This window comes from Triticum aestivum, chromosome 7A (assembly GCF_018294505.1).
Source record: "Triticum aestivum cultivar Chinese Spring chromosome 7A, IWGSC CS RefSeq v2.1, whole genome shotgun sequence".
NCBI classification, from domain to species: domain Eukaryota; kingdom Viridiplantae; phylum Streptophyta; class Magnoliopsida; order Poales; family Poaceae; genus Triticum; species Triticum aestivum.
The window spans coordinates 518784478-518802447 of record NC_057812.1 but is presented as its reverse complement, the minus strand read 5'-3'; the positions used below and the strand labels follow the sequence as shown (position 1 = coordinate 518802447).

Genomic DNA, 17970 nt, shown 5'->3' with positions numbered 1-17970 from the left:
GTATCCATGCATGTCTCAGCTGAATCCAGTGTCATTAATTGGTTTGGACTTGGCCATATAATTGGATGTCAGGAAATATCCTTCCCATCGATCGGAATACTTATTGTTGACATGACTGTTAATATTACCGGTTTCTATTGTTTCTAGGAGCTGCAAGGCGGCGGTCATTCTGAAATATCTAGGATGTTTGTACTCTTTGTAAAGAGGCAATACCTGACAGTGTTTCGATAATTCATTTTGGCCTGACCATGTATCCTGCTACCTGTTTTCTGCAGGTAAGACAATAATCTGAAGATGCGTTCTCGCCTTTTGCCTAGGTCAGGCTTACATTTTTGTCCCTATGACTCAAGATTGTTGGAGTAGCCATCTGTAGATAAGAAGGTAAAATGAATGTGCTGTACATGAAGGCGAAGCTAATGTTTGCTTGCTACTTTTTTTTTTTTGCGAATGTTTTCTTGCTACTTCAACAATGTGTTATGTAGCATTCTATTTATTGTGTATTCATTGAAAAATTTTGATGGCACAATTTTTGTATTTTGATCCTTATCATACCGGACCAAATTATCTCGTCAATGCTCCACAATTCAGAACTTGTGATATGACATCAAATTGGAAAATGCTCAGCAAATTTATGATCTCCTTTTCCTTGTCTTGATTGGCAACAAAACATTTGTGTGTTTCTTATTGGTATATTATGCTTGTGATACTGCACATAGGTTCATCCTTCCAGTTTAACCAAAAATAGATTCCTATCGAGATGTACAATTCTGTCCGATGAATAAAATGTGAGATGACGAGGGTAGTGGAGCACAATTGTAAGATTTAAATGCTGCCTACGGGTGTGGTGTAGCGGCTCATTGCCATTAAATGTCATAGTGTCAATCTTGTTATCGTATAATGCTCATCTCATCAAATTGTATTTGTTTTCATTATATTGATGCGTTAGGGCGTTGCTAATTGTTGCCAAGTGACATCTATGGTGCCAAAAGGCACTTGTAGTTTGAGAAACGAAGCAAATAAGGTTGGACGAAGAAGGGACACATCAGAGAGAAATGTGAACATGCACAGCGGGATGGAGATATATAGGATGTGATGAATAATTCCTTGCTATAGCGGAGAGACGTGGAGTGGAGCGGAGCCAAGTGATGAGCTGAGATGAGATGTGAAAGAAAGATGAAGATTTGCAACCGAAAATAACATGGCATGATTTGAACTGCACGTGCATGCACTGCAAAATGTAAACAACGAACTGATTATATGTTGCACTGCAAAATGTAAACAACGAATTGATTATATATTTTTATTATCCGTGGCAACGTACGGGTATTGGACTAGTATAACATAAAAACAGAGTAGCTTGCACAGACGTCTACACGCACATCCCAAGCCTGTGTAGACTATTGCTTGGGATCCACATCGCGCGCCCGTCGCCTCGATACAAAGGAGCACACTACCAGGGAGACGATGGCGGCGGCGGCGGCCACGGACCCGATCACCGCGATCAGTATCACCCACCACGGCGTCCCCTTCTTCTTGCCGTCGGTGTCGAGCCTGTCCACCGCGAGGTCCCAATCACGAACACCGACGAAGATGTCGCGGACTCTGGCGGCGAAGAAGCCGACCAACGCGGTTTGCGTGGTGCCTTGGCCAGCGAGGGAGAGCCGCGCGTCGAGGAGCGCTCTGGCTGGCCTCGGTTCCCCACCGGCGGCGACGTACACGCGCACTACGTGCTCGATGGCGTTGTACTCGACCCACACGGCGCGGCGGCCAGGCGCCGCGGTGCCGTTGGGCGTGACGGTGACGTTGAGGCCGACGCTCGGAGACTCTGGCGCGTACGACCTCACCGTGCCGACCTCGACCGCGGCGAGGCCGTCCGTGGCGTTCGGCGCGGCACCGGCGGCCGAGCCGTTAGCGCCACGGAGGCCCAGGGGGTTGTTGAGCGTCGGGAACCTGTCGAGGAGGAGGACGAAGGAGACGGGAGGGGCGGCGCTTTCCACCGTGAAGCTCGTGTTGAAGGACGCCTCCCGTGTCGGCAACCCGCCCGCGCCGGCGCGCCAGACGTCGACCATCTTGGGGAGCAGCAGAAACCCCTCGGACACGTTGACCTCCGGAAACAGCTGCTCTGGCCTGAAGAGGAGCGCTGCCGGCGTGACGACGGACATGTTCGTTGCCACCCAGAGGCTCTCGGTCGTGGTGGCGTTGAAGACGGGGAAGCTGTGGGACTCCACGTCCGCCGCCGCCGGCGCCGCCATGATCGTGGCCGAGCAGAGCAGTACTAGTACTAGAGCTAGAGCTGACATATTTGCAGCTTATGGTGATACGTGTACGTCTGTTGTTTGTGATTGGGTACTTGGGTATTCGGGTAGAAGCATGCACGTTGACGTTGTGAGGGGTTTTATACAGGTTAGGCCTAAATGCTGACAAAGTCAAGAAAGGACAACAGGAGCAGTATACTGGTCAAACATAAAGAAGAAAGGTCATGTGTTTCCAGCTGAAACGCAGGCGATGTACACAGGCGTTAAGAAATCATCAATCAAGATAGGAGTACACTAGTGGACTAGCTACAAATTTTTTACAGTTTTACTATTTTTCAGTCATCTGTTTTTAAATTCGTCTCAGGTCGTTTTTCTGTCCGTCCGATCCACGCGAATCTCCGCGCGTCGTACGCCCTCAGTCTCGCGTGAACCGGGTCGATGTGTCGTGGATTTTTTTGTTGTTGTTGGGCTTTCGGGTTCACTGGTTTTCCGCCCTCAGTCTCGCATAAGTGTTTTTTGAATTTTCTATTCAGTCGGTGGGGCGAAGGGCGGCGGCCTTTGTCCTAGCCGGGGAGGGGATTGGAAGGGGTTGGCCGAGGCGGGCGGAGACAGCGGAGGGAAGGGGCCTCCTCACCGGTGATTAGCGGTTGGTCGGCCAAGCGGAGATGGAGCGTGGGCCTTGATTGCTGGAGGCATGCGTCACAGAGATGGCCGCGGGCTGGAGAGGAACTCAGCGGAGCTCCCCGTCATGCTCGCCGCCAACAAGCACCCATGCTGGGGGAGGTAGTATTTGCCGGCGTCGGTGGGGCGCAAGGTATACTTCCGTCTCCCTGTTGTCCTAGGTTTGTCCAATTTTTTGTTTGTTCTATCTGATCTGCCTCTTTCTGTGTTTGATTCAGTTCATCGTCGTGGTCGCCGGGCATAGAGCCATGTCGCAGGGGTTGTTCAATTAGCTGGTTTTTGGGTAGGAACGTTTTGCGATAGCTTAGTTCACATTTGCGATTTTGAGTGGTTCATGAGAAACGATCCTAAATATTTTGCAGCCACCTATGCGTGTGTGTCAGTCAATCCCCAAATTTCATCGCCAAGTCCGGCTCGTTGTTTCTCTAGATCTAGATCTCCGGTTCAAAGAAGTATTGAGTGTCAATTTCACCACTAAACAAAACATTCCACTAAGGGCATCTTCAACAGTTTGTATGTTAGTTTATTGATAAAATATTCCATGTCATCAACCAACACTTTAATATACAACAACTCTAATGGGTTGTATGTAGTTTGCCCAATAGGATGTGAAATAACAAATAAGGTGCTCTCTCATTCTACATTGGAGCTTGTGCAAAGGGTGTTGGTTCATGTACATACTGTTGGAAATATGCCCTAGAGGCAATAATAAAAGCATTATTATTATATTTCCTTGTTCATGATAATTGTCTTTATTCATGCTATAATTGTGTTATCCGGAAATCGTAATACATGTGTGAATATCAGACACCAACCTGTCCCTAGTGAGCCTCTAGTTGACTAGCTCGTTGATCAATAGATAGTCATGGTTTCCTGACTATGGACACTGGATGTCATTGATAACGAGATCACATCATTGGAGAATGATGTGATGGACAAGACCCAATCCTAAACATAGCACAAGATCGTATAGTTCGTTTGCTAGAGTTTTGCAATGTCAAAGTATCTTTTCCTTAGACCATGAGATCGTGTAACTCCCGGATACCGTAGGAGTGCTTTGGGTATGCCAAACGTCACAACGTAACTGGGTGACCATAAAGGTAGACTACGGGTATCTCCGAAAGTGTCTGTTGGGTGACATGGATCAAGACTGGGATTTGTCACTCCGTATGACGGAGAGGTATCACTGGGCCCACTCGGTAATGCATCATCATAATGAGCTCAGAGTGACCAAGTGTCTGGTCACGGGATCATGCATTACGGTACGAGTAAAGTGACTTGCCGGTAACGAGATTGAACGAGGTATTGGGATACCGACGATCGAATCTCGGGCAAGTAACATATCGATAGACAAAGGGAATAGCGTACGGGATTGATTGAATCCTCGACATCGTGGTTCATCCGATGAGATCATCGTGGAGCATGCGGGAGCCAACATGGGTATCCAGATCCCGCTGTTGGTTATTGACCGGAGAGTCGTCTCGGTCATGTCTGCTTGTCTCCCGAACCCGTAGGGTCTACACACTTAAGGTTCAGTTACGCTAGGGTTGTAGGGATATGTATATGCAGTAACCCGAATGTTGTTCGGAGTCCCGGATGAGATCCCGGACGTCACGAGGAGTTCCGGAATGGTCCGGAGGTAAAGATTTATATATGGGAAGTCCTGTTTCGGGCATCGGGACAAGTTTCGGGGTTATCGGTATTGTACCGGGACCACCGGAAGGGTCCCGGGGGTCCACCGGGTGGGTCCACCTGCCCCGGGGGCCACATGGGCTGTAAGGGGGTGCGCCTTGGCCTAATGGGCCAAGGGCACCAGCCCCACATAGGCCCATGCGCCTAGGGTTTAAGGGGGCAAGAGTCCTAGGAGGGTAAGGCACCTCCTAGGTGCCTTGGGGGGAGGGAAAACCCCCCTTGGCCGCCGCACCCCCTAGGAGATTGGATCTCCTAGGGCCGGCCACCCCCCCTTGGCACCCCTATATATAGTGGGGGAGAGGAGGGACTTCATACCTGAACGCCCTGGCCTTTGGTTGCCTCCTTCTCCCTCCCCAACACCTCCTCCACCTCCATAGTGCTTAGCGAAGCTCTGCCGGAGTACTGCAGCTCCATCAACACCACGCCGTCGTGCTGCTGCTGGTGCCATCTCCCTCAACCTCTCCTCCCTCCCTTGTTGGATCAAGAAGGAGGAGACGTGGCTGTTCCGTACGTGTGTTGAACGCGGAGGTGCCGTCCGTTTGGCACTGGTCATCGGTGATTTGGATCACGTCGTGTTCGACTACATCATCCCCGTTCTTTGAACGCTTCCGCTCGCGATCTACAAGGTACGTAGATGCATCCAATGACTCGTTGCTAGATGAACTCCTAGATGATCTTGGTGAAACGAGTAGGAAAATTTTTGTTTTCTGCAACGTTCCCCAACAGTGGCATCATGAGCTAGGTCTATGCGTAGTTCTTCTTGCGCGAGTAGAACACAATTTGTTGTGGGCGTAGATTTGTCAACTTTCTTGCCGTTACTAGTCCTTTCTTGCTTCAGCGGTATTGTGGGATGAAGCGGCCCGGACCAACCTTTCACGTACGCTTACGTGAGACCGGTTCCACCGACTAACATGCACTAGTTGCATAAGGTGGCTGGCGGGTGTCTGTCTCTCCTACTTTAGTTGGAGCGGAATCGATGAACAGGGTCCTTATGAAGGGTAAATAGAAGTTGACAAATCACGTTGTGGCTTTAACGTAGGTAAGAAAACGTTCTTGCTAGAACCCTAATTCAGCCACGTAAAACTTGCAACAACAATTAGAGGACGTCTAACTTGTTTTTGCAGCAAGTGGTTTGTGATATGATATGGCCAAAGTTGTGATGAATGATGAATGATCTATATGTGATGTATGAGATGTTCATGCTATTGTAATAGGATTCACGACTTGCATGTCGATGAGTATGACAACCGGCAGGAGCCATAGGAGTTGTCTTTATTCTTTTATATGACCTGCGTGTCATCAAGAAACGCCATGTAAATTACTTTACTTTATTGCTAAACGCGTTAGCCATAGTAGTAGAAGTAATAGTTGGCGAGCAACTTCATGGAGACACGATGATGGAGATCATGATGATGGAGATCATGGTGTCAAGCCGGTGACAAGATGATCATGGAGCCCCAAGATGGAGATCAAAGGAGCTGTGTGATATTGGCCATATCATGTCACGTTTATTATTTGATTGCATGTGATGTTTATCATGTTTTGCATCTTGTTTACTTAGAACGACGGTAGTAAATAAGATGATCCCTCATACTAATTTCAAGAAGTGTTCCCCCTAACTGTGCACCGTTGCGACAGTTCGCTGTTTCAAAACATCACGTGATGATCGGGTGTTTTATTCAGACGTTCACATACAACGGGTGTAAGACAGATTTACACATGCAAACACTTAGGTTGACTTGACGAGCCTAGCATGTACAGACATGGCCTCGGAACACAGAAGACCGAAAGGTCGAGCATGAGTCGTATAGAAGATACGATCAACATGAAGATGTTCACCGACGTTGACTAGTCCGTCTCACGTGATGATCGGACACGGTCTAGTTTAACTCGGATCATGTAATACTTAGATGACTAGAGGGATGTCTAATCTAAGTGGGAGTTCACTAATAATTTGATTAGTAGAACTTAATTATCATGAACTTAGTCTAAATATTTTACAATATGTCTTGTAGATCAAATGGCCAACGTAGTCCTCAACTTCAACGCGTTCCTAGAGAAAACTAAGCTGAAAGACGATGGCAGCAACTATACGGACTGGGTCCGGAACCTGAGGATCATCCTCATAGCTGCCAAGAAAGATTATGTCCTACAAGCACCGCTTGGTGACGCACCCATTCTCCCTGCGGAACAAGACGTTATGAACGCTTGGCAGGCACGTTTCGATGACTACTCCCTCGTTCAGTGCGGCATGCTTTACAGCCTAGAGCCGGGGCTCCAAAAGCGTTTTGAGAGACATGGAGCATATGAGATGTTCGAAGAGCTGAAAATGGTTTTCCAAGCTCATGCCCGGGTCGAGAGATATGAAGTCTCCGACAAATTCTTCAGCTGTAAGATGGAGGAAAACAGTTCTGTCAGTGAGCACATACTCACTATGTCTGGGTTGCATAACCGCTTGACTCAGCTGGGAGTTAATCTCCCGGATGATGCGGTCATTGACAGAATCCTCCAGTCGCTTCCACCAAGCTACAAGAGCTTTGTGATGAACTTCAATATGCAGGGGATGGAAAAGACCATTCCTGAAGTATTTGCTATGCTGAGATCAGCGGAGGTAGAAGTCAGGAAGGAACATCAAGTGTTGATAGTCAATAAAACCACTAAGTTCAAGAAAGGCAAGGGTAAAAAGAACTTCAAGAAGGACGGCAAGGAGGTTGCCGCGCCCGGCAAGCAAGCTGCCGGGAAGAAGCCAAAGAATGGACCCAAGCCCGAGACTGAGTGCTTTTATTGCAAGGGAAGCGGTCACTGGAAGCGGAACTGCCCTAAGTACTTAGCGGATAAGAAGGCCGTCAAAACAAAAGGTATATGTGATATACATGTAATTGATGTGTACCTTACTAGTGCCCGTAGTGGCTCCTGGGTATTTGATACCGGTGCAGTTGCTCACATTTGTAACTCAAAGCAGGGGCTGCGGAATAAACGGAAACTGGCAAAGGACGAGGTGACGATGCGCGTCGGGAATGGTTCCAAGGTCAATGTGATCGCCGTCGGCACGCTACCTCTGCATCTCCCTTCGGGATTAGTTTTAAACCTTAATAATTGTTATTTAGTGCCAGCTTTGAGCATGAACATTGTATCGGGATCTCGTTTAATTCGAGATGGCTACTCTTTTAAATCTGAGAATAATGGTTGTTCCATTTTATGAGAGATATGTTTTATGGTCATGCTCCTATGGTGAATGGTTTATTCCTTATGAATCTCGAACGTGATGCTACACATATTCATAATGTGAGTACCAAAAGAAGTAAGGTTGATAATGATAGTCCCACATACTTGTGGCACTGCCGCCTTGGTCACATAGGTGTCAAACGCATGAAGAAGCTCCATGCTGATGGACTTTTAGAGTCTCTTGATTATGAATCATTTGACACGTGCGAACCATGCCTTATGGGTAAAATGACCAAGACTCCGTTCTCAGGAACAATGGAGCGAGCAACCGACTTATTGGAAATCATACATACTGATGTGTGCGGTCCAATGAGTGTTGAGGCTCGTGGTGGCTATCGTTATGTTCTCACCCTCACGGATGATTTAAGTAGGTATGGGTATATCTACTTAATGAAACACAAGTCTGAAACCTTTGAAAAGTTCAAGGAATTTCAGAGTGAGGTTGAAAATCAATGTGACAGGAAAATCAAGTTTCTACGATCAGATCGTGGAGGAGAATACTTGAGTCACGAGTTTGGCACGCACTTAAGAAAATGTGGAATAGTTTCACAACTCACGCCGCCTGGAACACCTCAGCGTAATGGTGTGTCCGAACGTCGTAATCACACTCTGTTAGATATGGTGCGATCTATGATGTCTCTTACCGATTTACCGCTTTCTTTTGGGGCTATGCTTTAGAGACTGCCGCATTCACTTTAAATAGGGCTCCGTCGAAATCCGTTGAGACGACACCGTATGAATTATGGTTTGGGAAGAAACCTAAGCTCTCGTTTCTAAAAGTTTGGGGATGCGATGCTTATGTCAAGAAACTTCAACCTGAAAAGCTCGAACCCAAATCGGAAAAATGCGTCTTCATAGGGTACCCAAAAGAAACTATTGGGTACACCTTCTACCTCAGATCCGAAGGCAAGATCTTTGTTGCCAAGAATGGGTCCTTTCTGGAGAAAGAGTTTCTCTCGAAAGAAGTAAGTGGGAGGAAAGTAGAGCTTGATGAAGTATTACCTCTTGAACCGGAAAATGGCGCAACTCAAGAAAATGTTTCTGAGGTGCCAGCACCGACTAGAGAGGAATTTAATGATAATGATCAAGATACTTCTGATCAAGCCCCTACTGAAATTCGAAGGTCCACAAGGACACGTTCCGCACCAGAGTGGTACGGCAACCCTGTCTTGGAAATCATGTTGTTAGACAACGGTGAACCTTCGAACTATGAAGAAGCGATGGCGGGACCGGATTCCGACAAATGGCTAGAAGCCATGAAATCCGAGATAGGATCCATGTATGAAAACAAAGTATGGACTTTGACTGACTTGCCCGTTGAGCGGCGAGCCATAGAAAATAAATGGATCTTTAAGAGGAAGACAGACGCGGATGGTAATGTGACCATCTATAAAGCTCGGCTTGTCGCTAAGGGTTATCGACAAGTTCAAGGGGTTGACTACGATGAGACTTTCTCACCGGTAGCGAAGCTGAAGTCCGTCCGAATCATGTTAGCAATTGCCGCATTCTATGATTACGAAATATGGCAGATGGACGTCAAAACGGCATTCCTTAATGGTTTCCTTAAGGAAGAATTGTATATGATGCAGCCGGAAGGTTTTGTCGATCCTAAAAATGCTGACAAAGTGTGCAAGCTCCAACGCTCGATTTATGGGCGGGTGCAAGCATCTCGGAGTTGGAACATTCGCTTTGATGAGATGATCAAAGCGTTTGGGTTTACACAGACTTATGGAGAAGCCTGCGTTTACAAGAAAGTGAGTGGGAGCTCTGTAGCATTTCTCATATTATATGTAGATGACATACTTTTGATGGGAAATGATATAGAACTCTTGGACAGCATCAAGGCCTACTTGAATAAAAGTTTTTCAATGAAGGACCTTGGAGAAGCTGCTTATATATTAGGCATCAAAATCTATAGAGATAGATCGAGACGCCTCATAGGTCTTTCACAAAGCACATACCTTGATAAGATATTGAAGAAGTTCAATATGGATCAATCCAAGAAAGGGTTCTTGCCTGTGTTACAAGGTATGAAATTGAGCTCAGCTTAATGTCCGACCACGGCAGAAGATATAGAAGAGATGAGCGTCATCCCCTATGCCTCAGCCATAGGTTCTATTATGTATGCCATGCTGTGTACCAGACCTGATGTTAACCTTGCCGTCAGTTTGGTAGGAAGGTACCAAAGTAATCCCGGCAAGGAACACTGGACAGCGGTCAAGAATATCCTGAAGTACCTGAAAAGGACTAATGAAATGTTTCTCGTTTATGGAGGTGACGAAGAGCTCGTCATAAAGGGTTACGTCGATGCTAGCTTCGACACAGATCTGGATGACTCTAAGTCACAAACCGGATACGTGTATATTTTGAATGGTGGGGCAGTAAGCTGGTGCAGTTGCAAGCAAAGCGTCGTGGCGGGATCTACGTGTGAAGCGGAGTACATGGCAGCCTCGGAGGCAGCACATGAAGCAATATGGGTGAAGGAGTTCATCACCGACCTAGGAGTCATACCCAATGCGTCGGGGCTGATCAAGCTCTTCTGTGACAACACTGGAGCTATTGCACTTGCCAAGGAGCCCAGGTTTCACAAGAAGACAAGGCACATCAAGCGTCGCTTCAACTCCATTCGTGAAAATGTTCAAGATGGAGACATAGAGATTTGTAAAGTACATACGGACCTGAATATAGCAGATCCGTTGACTAAACCTCTCCCTAGAGCAAAACATGATCAACACCAGGATTCCATGGGTGTTCGATTCATCACAATGTAACTAGATTATTGACTCTAGTGCAAGTGGGAGACTGTTGGAAATATGCCCTAGAGGCAATAATAAAAGCATTATTATTATATTTCCTTGTTCATGATAATTGTCTTTATTCATGCTATAATTGTGTTATCCGGAAATCGTAATACATGTGTGAATAACAGACACCAACCTGTCCCTAGTGAGCCTCTAGTTGACTAGCTCGTTGATCAATAGATAGTCATGGTTTCCTGACTATGGACACTGGATGTCATTGATAACGAGATCACATCATTGGAGAATGATGTGATGGACAAGACCCAATCCTAAACATAGCACAAGATCGTATAGTTTGTTTGCTAGAGTTTTGCAATGTCAAAGTATCTTTTCCTTAGACCATGAGATCGTGTAACTCCCGGATACCGTAGGAGTGCTTTGGGTATGCCAAACGTCACAACGTAACTGGGTGACCATAAAGGTAGACTACGGGTATCTCCGAAAGTGTCTGTTGGGTGACATGGATCAAGACTGGGATTTGTCACTCCGTATGACGGAGAGGTATCACTGGGCCCACTCGGTAATGCATCATCATAATGAGCTCAGAGTGACCAAGTGTCTGGTCACGGGATCATGCATTACGGTACGAGTAAAGTGACTTGCCGGTAACGAGATTGAACGAGGTATTGGGATACCGACGATCGAATCTCGGGCAAGTAACATATCGATAGACAAAGGGAATAGCGTACGGGATTGATTGAATCCTCGACATTGTGGTTCATCCGATGAGATCATCGTGGAGCATGCGGGAGCCAACATGGGTATCCAGATCCCGCTGTTGGTTATTGACCGGAGAGTCGTCTCGGTCATGTCTGCTTGTCTCCCGAACCCGTAGGGTCTACACACTTAAGGTTCAGTTACGCTAGGGTTGTAGGGATATGTATATGCAGTAACCCGAATGTTGTTCGGAGTCCCGGATGAGATCCCGGACGTCACGAGGAGTTCCGGAATGGTCCGGAGGTAAAGATTTATATATGGGAAGTCCTGTTTCGGGCATCGGGACAAGTTTCGGGGTTATCGGTATTGTACCGGGACCACCGGAAGGGTCCCGGGGGTCCACCGGGTGGGTCCACCTGCCCCGGGGGGCCACATGGGCTGTAAGGGGGTGCGCCTTGGCCTAATGGGCCAAGGGCACCAGCCCCACATAGGCCCATGCGCCTAGGGTTTAAGGGGGCAAGAGTCCTAGGAGGGTAAGGCACCTCCTAGGTGCCTTGGGGGGAGGGAAAACCCCCCTTGGCCGCCGCACCCCCTAGGAGATTGGATCTCCTAGGGCCGGCCACCCCCCCTTGGCACCCCTATATATAGTGGGGGAGAGGAGGGACTTCATACCTGAACGCCCTGGCCTTTGGTTGCCTCCTTCTCCCTCCCCAACACCTCCTCCACCTCCATAGTGCTTAGCGAAGCTCTGCCGGAGTACTGCAGCTCCATCAACACCACGCCGTCGTGCTGCTGCTGGTGCCATCTCCCTCAACCTCTCCTCCCTCCCTTGCTGGATCAAGAAGGAGGAGACGTGGCTGTTCCGTACGTGTGTTGAACGCGGAGGTGCCGTCCGTTCGGCACTGGTCATCGGTGATTTGGATCACGTCGTGTTCGACTACATCATCCCCGTTCTTTGAACGCTTCCGCTCGCGATCTACAAGGTACGTAGATGCATCCAATGACTCGTTGCTAGATGAACTCCTAGATGATCTTGGTGAAACGAGTAGGAAAATTTTTGTTTTCTGCAACGTTCCCCAACACATACAATATTTCTCTCTTCCCTCATTTATTGTATGACACATCATCAAAAATCATATGTGGCAAAATCTACCAACAACTATCTTACAACCATTGAAGATGCCCTAAGTTGACTACGAAGTGTTGGATGTAGATCTGCGGTTCGGCTCCTCTGCATCTTTTAAAAACTGCACAGGTGTTGCATGTGTGGAAGTAGGTATTTGAGTTTTTTAGGCATTTGCTGGTGATTTTATTTTTTTGTGGGAGGGTCTATGCAATGTTCAGTAATGGTTCAGGCGGCATTTTCGTCTGCTTTCTGTTGATGTAAGCATGGACGAAGAAATGTTCTGAATCCTATTTTCTTCGGTAGCATCTTCCATGATGAAAACATGTTACATGCACAATCTATATTTTCTGTACTTATCATTTTTCAGTTTAGTGAATGAGAGCTAGCTTTTGGTACTAGATTATTCAGTTTTTTTTACCATGTTCTGTACATTATTCAGCTTAAATATTTCCTTCATTATGGAGATGGTTTTGCTTCTCACGCCCGATTTTCGTGAGCAAGCTCACGGTTATTTTATGGCGTGATTTATTCACGCTAAAACAGACAGATCTGAATTTTTCCCGTTACCTGTTATGTATTGGCTATTATAATTTTTCAGTATGCTTTTTGTAGGTTTAGGCCTTTTTCCTGCATGAACACTGGTTGCTTTTCGGTGTAGGTTTCTTTTTTGCTGTAGTGCAGGTTCATGGGTGTTCATTTTTCAGTAGACAACGATTTTTCTTTCATTGCAGTGCCTCCAATTAAGGTGTGTTCGAAGTCAATTTTTTCAGGGGTCAGCCTAACAGTAAAAAAACCAGAGCACCCCTAAATTAGTTTCTTTGAACACACGCGAAGAAATCAACATCTACCAGGAGACGGGTCGGCTAGGTTGCGCGCCAGTTGTGAAAGATCGATGTGTCTCAAAGGCGAAAGGGCCTACTTTTTTGTTTAGTTCTTCTGGCAATGGCTATCGTTTAAAATGAATTTCAACTGCTGCAAACTTCACTTCATATTTTTTTAACTACAATGCCTGAAAATCACTTATCCAATCAGGGAGGTTAGACAAATTGTCAGGCTATAGTAGGATTCAATAGCTCGACAGTCAAACTGTCACCTCCACTCTGCGCCATATAGTGGTCAGGGTCCCTATTGTCCTGTTGGAATTGCTTCATTCCTCTGTTTGCATACCTTGCCCATTACATCTCTTCTTCATCCTGTCATCAGTAACTATTTCATATATATTTTCAGTCATCTTTCTTCAGTCTTTAGTAATTGTTTATTTCTTCAGATTTCTTTTCTCTGTCTTCAATCCTTCACTTTTCAGTGTTTCTTGAGTCACCTTACTATTCAACCACCTTTTTTGTCTTGTTTATTCAGCCATCTTTTCTCTCTATCTCTAGTTCTTCAGTTTTCTGTGTCATTAGAATCTTTGTTTTCAGTGTTTTTGTAGTCTAGTCTTCCGTTTTCAGTACCTTTCTATAATTTTGTTCCAACCATTGGTGTTTTTGTTCCTCAGTTTGTAAGCTTGCCTTCTCAGTCTTATGTTAGTTTTGGTAATAGTATCAGTCCTCATTTTTATCATATTTAGTTATCATTTGCATCTTTCTTCACTCCTATCTCTCATGAGTCTTGTCTTTTAGTAGATGATTATTTCTGTTTTGAACCTTATGTTCCTGTAAGTCCTATGTTTTTAGTTTTCGGTTTTCAGTTTTTTGCACTGGTTTTTTTGCTAGATTATTTTCAGTTTTTAGTCATCAGTACTCTAAAGTATCAGTTTTAGTTATCTTCAACTATATATTAAGTGATTAGTTATTTGGTCGGTGTTTGTTTAGTATCTTAAGTGTCTCATTTTAGTTCTCTTCAGTTATTTGGTCAGTGTTTGTTCTAGTCTATCAGTTTTAAGTTAAGTCATTTATTATTCTAACTAGTTAGTTTCCATTCAGCTTATTATTTTCAGTTTATGATGTTATTCCTGTATTTTCAGCATTCATTTTAAATTTGTTAGACTTGATATGTGTTTATAATTCCTGTAGTTTAAATTAGTTATCTGGTGAGTCTCTGTTCTTAGTTTTTCAGTCATCTTTTTGCTAACAAATAGTTTTTTTCTCTGCTACATATGTAACGGGGATGGCGTACCCAATCTGCAGGTCCGACTGCGCTGACCGTCGCTCATCGCGTCTAAATTTTGGGGTTTGGTTGTCTAAGGATTTTGAAAGCTGAGTGGTAACTTAGTTTTGAATATGTTCAATTTATCACTATAGTTCTGTTTCAAATTTTTCTTTATCACTATAGTCTAGTTCACTGTCATGGTCAGCTATTCAATTATCACTACAATCTAGTTCTTGTTATGTTTCATTTTTCATTCATCACTCATTTTTACAAGGCTATGATGTGGATATTACCAACACCTCCATGTATGTTTTATGATAACATGATAGTTGTCCTGTTCAGTTAAACATTTCATTTCTTCTTTAGTTTGTGTATGAATTCAGTTTTTTCCTACTTCAGATACAAACTTAGTCCTTTTAGCTGATAGAATTATATAAACTTTAGCTTTTTCTTCGATTTCTTTTTCTCATTTAGTCATTACTTGTTGCATTCATTTCCTTTTTTAGTCTATCAGTTTTTAGTCAATCAGTCTGAGTCCCTAGTGCTTACTCACCCTGTCATTTTCCAATGAGTCCTGATCATTTTCTTACCTTTATTTTTGTACCTGTATGTTATATTTCACATCTCCGAGCCAAAGTTGTCCCACACTTACTCAACAAGTTCTCCCACACTAGTGTCATTTTAAGTACTCTCAGGGGTTAGTGTCATTTTTAGTTATGTTATTAGTTTCAGTGTTAGGTGTCATTTTGTTCAGTTTTGTGTGTTACCACATAGGTAGGTTAGTTAGTATTCACTGTTCAGTCTTAATTTAGTATTCATTGTTTCAGACCTAAGTCCACCACAGGCTACAACCACGAAAAATTTGTTCTGCTTATCTAGACTGTTTTCTTATTTATGAGTATTCAGACCTTCAGCTACTTCAGTCCTTGTTCGATCTTCTCGAATAAAGCCGTCCATCCTAGTTGCTTAGTTTGTCAAGAAATCCCAGGTAGGTTAGCAAGTTTGTTCATACAGTTTTCAGTTTATCTGCATTTTGTCATCTTACTAATTTGGCCTTCATATTTATTGCTTCACTTCATTTTTTACAGATCAGATACACGCTGGAAATGGACCAAATGGGGCGTCAGTGGTGTCGAATCCCATCACAACAGATACATGCTTTTGACGCTCAAAGATACAACTCACGGAGGAAGATCATTTTTTGTGGGTCTGCGCTAATAAGCCTACTGACACCTGTGTCGCTTCCAGCGGCTGTAGCAGCCAAGGAGTGGTTGTTTTACGAGGGCGGAGTTTAAGAAACAACTTTTCGAATATCATTGTTGTCGTATGCTATTCTGGCAAGATCTCTGTTCCCATCATTGTTTTTTATTGAAGGTACTGTCAGGTTTTATATGCGTTTTCATCAGTCTTCAGCACAAGTAGCATCAGTCTTCAGAGTTGTTTCTTCATCCTAATTTTTGACTTTTTTTCTACATTTTCCTATAGGGGAACGACAAGATGTTTCTTCTTTAGTCTTATTTTTGAGGTATCTAATTCTTCCTTACGGCAAATGTATGGTCAAGTTCTTTTTTTTCAGTTTTTGTTTTGTAGTCTTAGACAGTACATTTTTTCTAGGTAAAATATGTACACAGCAGCAGGATATTTCTCTGAATTCAGTTTTTATTCACAACATGGGAAAATTGTAGTATGGGGAATATTTTAGTGTGGGAAAGTATGCAGCTGGGGTTTAGTTAGAGCCAGGGCAGTAAGCTACGGCTCCAAGTCGCCCCAATCTGGATAAGATCGAGGGCTACCCCAGCGTTTTTGTGTGTTAACGGGTTGGCCAGGCGGCCCGATTAGGGGAAAGGAAGGATGATGCGCAAACCATCAGAAGGGCCAAAGAGGCTGGCGCATAGTTTTCGACCTGAACCCAGCGAGAAAACAGATGTTTTTTTGTTACTAACATTTTAGACTGAGTAGTCACTGCAAGACGTGTGTCAACCCTCCATTGGAATAAAAAACAGCCTGAAGCAAATTGAAAAACAGACGTCTGATGATTAGTCACTCCCTAATTTTATTATTATTACGAGGTTGAAGACTTGACACGTATGCATTCTGCTCTGCTTGCGTTCTTTCGAGTTGCATCATCGTGAGCTAGTTCGTGTACGAAACGTGCGTGCTGCTCTAGCTTCTAGGTCGGCGGAACTGATCAACGATTATGTTCCGTAGCTGATTAAATTACAATAACTTTTTGTTTGATAAGAGCATCTTCTTGGCTAGGGTCTGGTCTAGTAGAGGTTTTGGAACTAGCTCAAGGTGATTGTAAGGACATTGTAATTGAGTAATACAAGTTCTGTTGCCACAAAAAAGAAAAAAAAAGATAAGAGCATCTTCAACGCTGACCCCGAACCGCCCTTATCCATTGAGACACAATTTGTCTTCAACAGAATACATCATCGATCCAAAGACTTGTCGGACATCTGTTTTTCAAAAACCGAAGACAAACCATGGGGATTTGAGAGCGTTTGGACTACCGGCGCACGTCCGACACCCTGGACCCAGCCAAAACCTCTCTCACGCACGCGTCCGTGCACAGTCATGCCAGCCGGCGCTGCATTGATGCCGACTCAAAACGGATGCGACTTCTCACTGGAGCCGACATTAACATGGTGCGCCGACCGAGAGCGCCACCTGGTCTCAGTGCTTGTTTTCAATGCGGGAGACACGTGAACAAACGGGACTAGATGGCTCTGTACCGCATTCAATCCCGCTCTCGTCCGTCCGGTTGCCGACATTAAATAGGCGCGACAGACGAGAAACCGACTCTCATGCCCGTATTGACACAGCCCATCGCTTGGCCTCGCCGCCACTCACTATTTAAATGGTGTCTCCTCAGACTAGCACCGCACCATATTCACCATGACCGTCCTAGAGATGCGGGAGACGGTCTCGACAAAGCAGAGGCAAGTTTGTCGGCATAGAGGTTGACGTGTCGACGACCCCGCTGGAGGGAAGTGACGCAGATGAGAAGACGGACGAGGCGACGCCACCATCCTCGTCGGTCCATGCCGACATCACCTTGGAACTAGTGCATGTGCACTTCGTTGCCATAAAATGGCGGAAAAGCTGCAGGCGCTTGAAAGAACATGCGGTGCCCCATGTGTGGTTTTGGTAATTGATGACATTCTCTATGGACTAATGGTTGCATTGAGTTATATTTGAAGAATTTTTCCACAGGCATTTCTTGAAGTCCATGTGTTGGTTTCAAGGAGTTTATGGGTTGACCAAGGTGCTATTAAGGAATTATTCAAAGATTGGTCATGTGAGTGTTGAGCTTATTGCAGGCATGTCTTGAAGAAGAAGATTGTGTGATCATTCATGTTTACCTTCAAGACATCATCCAAACGAAAAGAGTTGGAAAGATTCAAGGTTGATCAAGACTAAGTCAAGAGTGAATCAAATTGAT

At 45.1% G+C, this 17970-nt stretch overlaps 1 protein-coding gene and 1 long non-coding RNA gene across 2 annotated transcripts; one reads left to right on the top strand and one right to left on the bottom strand.

The window, feature by feature from the left end:
• Positions 1–1326: 1326 nt before the first annotated feature.
• LOC123154201 (uncharacterized) lies at positions 1327–2663 on the bottom strand. Its single transcript, XM_044572980.1, has one exon. The coding sequence runs from the start codon at positions 2298–2300 to the stop codon at positions 1398–1400; it is 903 nt and encodes a 300-aa protein (XP_044428915.1). The 5' UTR covers positions 2301–2663; the 3' UTR covers positions 1327–1397.
• Positions 2664–2816: 153 nt separating this feature from the next.
• On the top strand, positions 2817–16561 carry LOC123147934 (uncharacterized). Its single transcript, XR_006473556.1, has 3 exons — positions 2817–3069; positions 14564–15899; positions 16011–16561. It is a non-coding gene; the product is annotated as an uncharacterized lncRNA (long non-coding RNA).
• The last annotated feature ends 1409 nt before the right edge of the window (positions 16562–17970 follow it).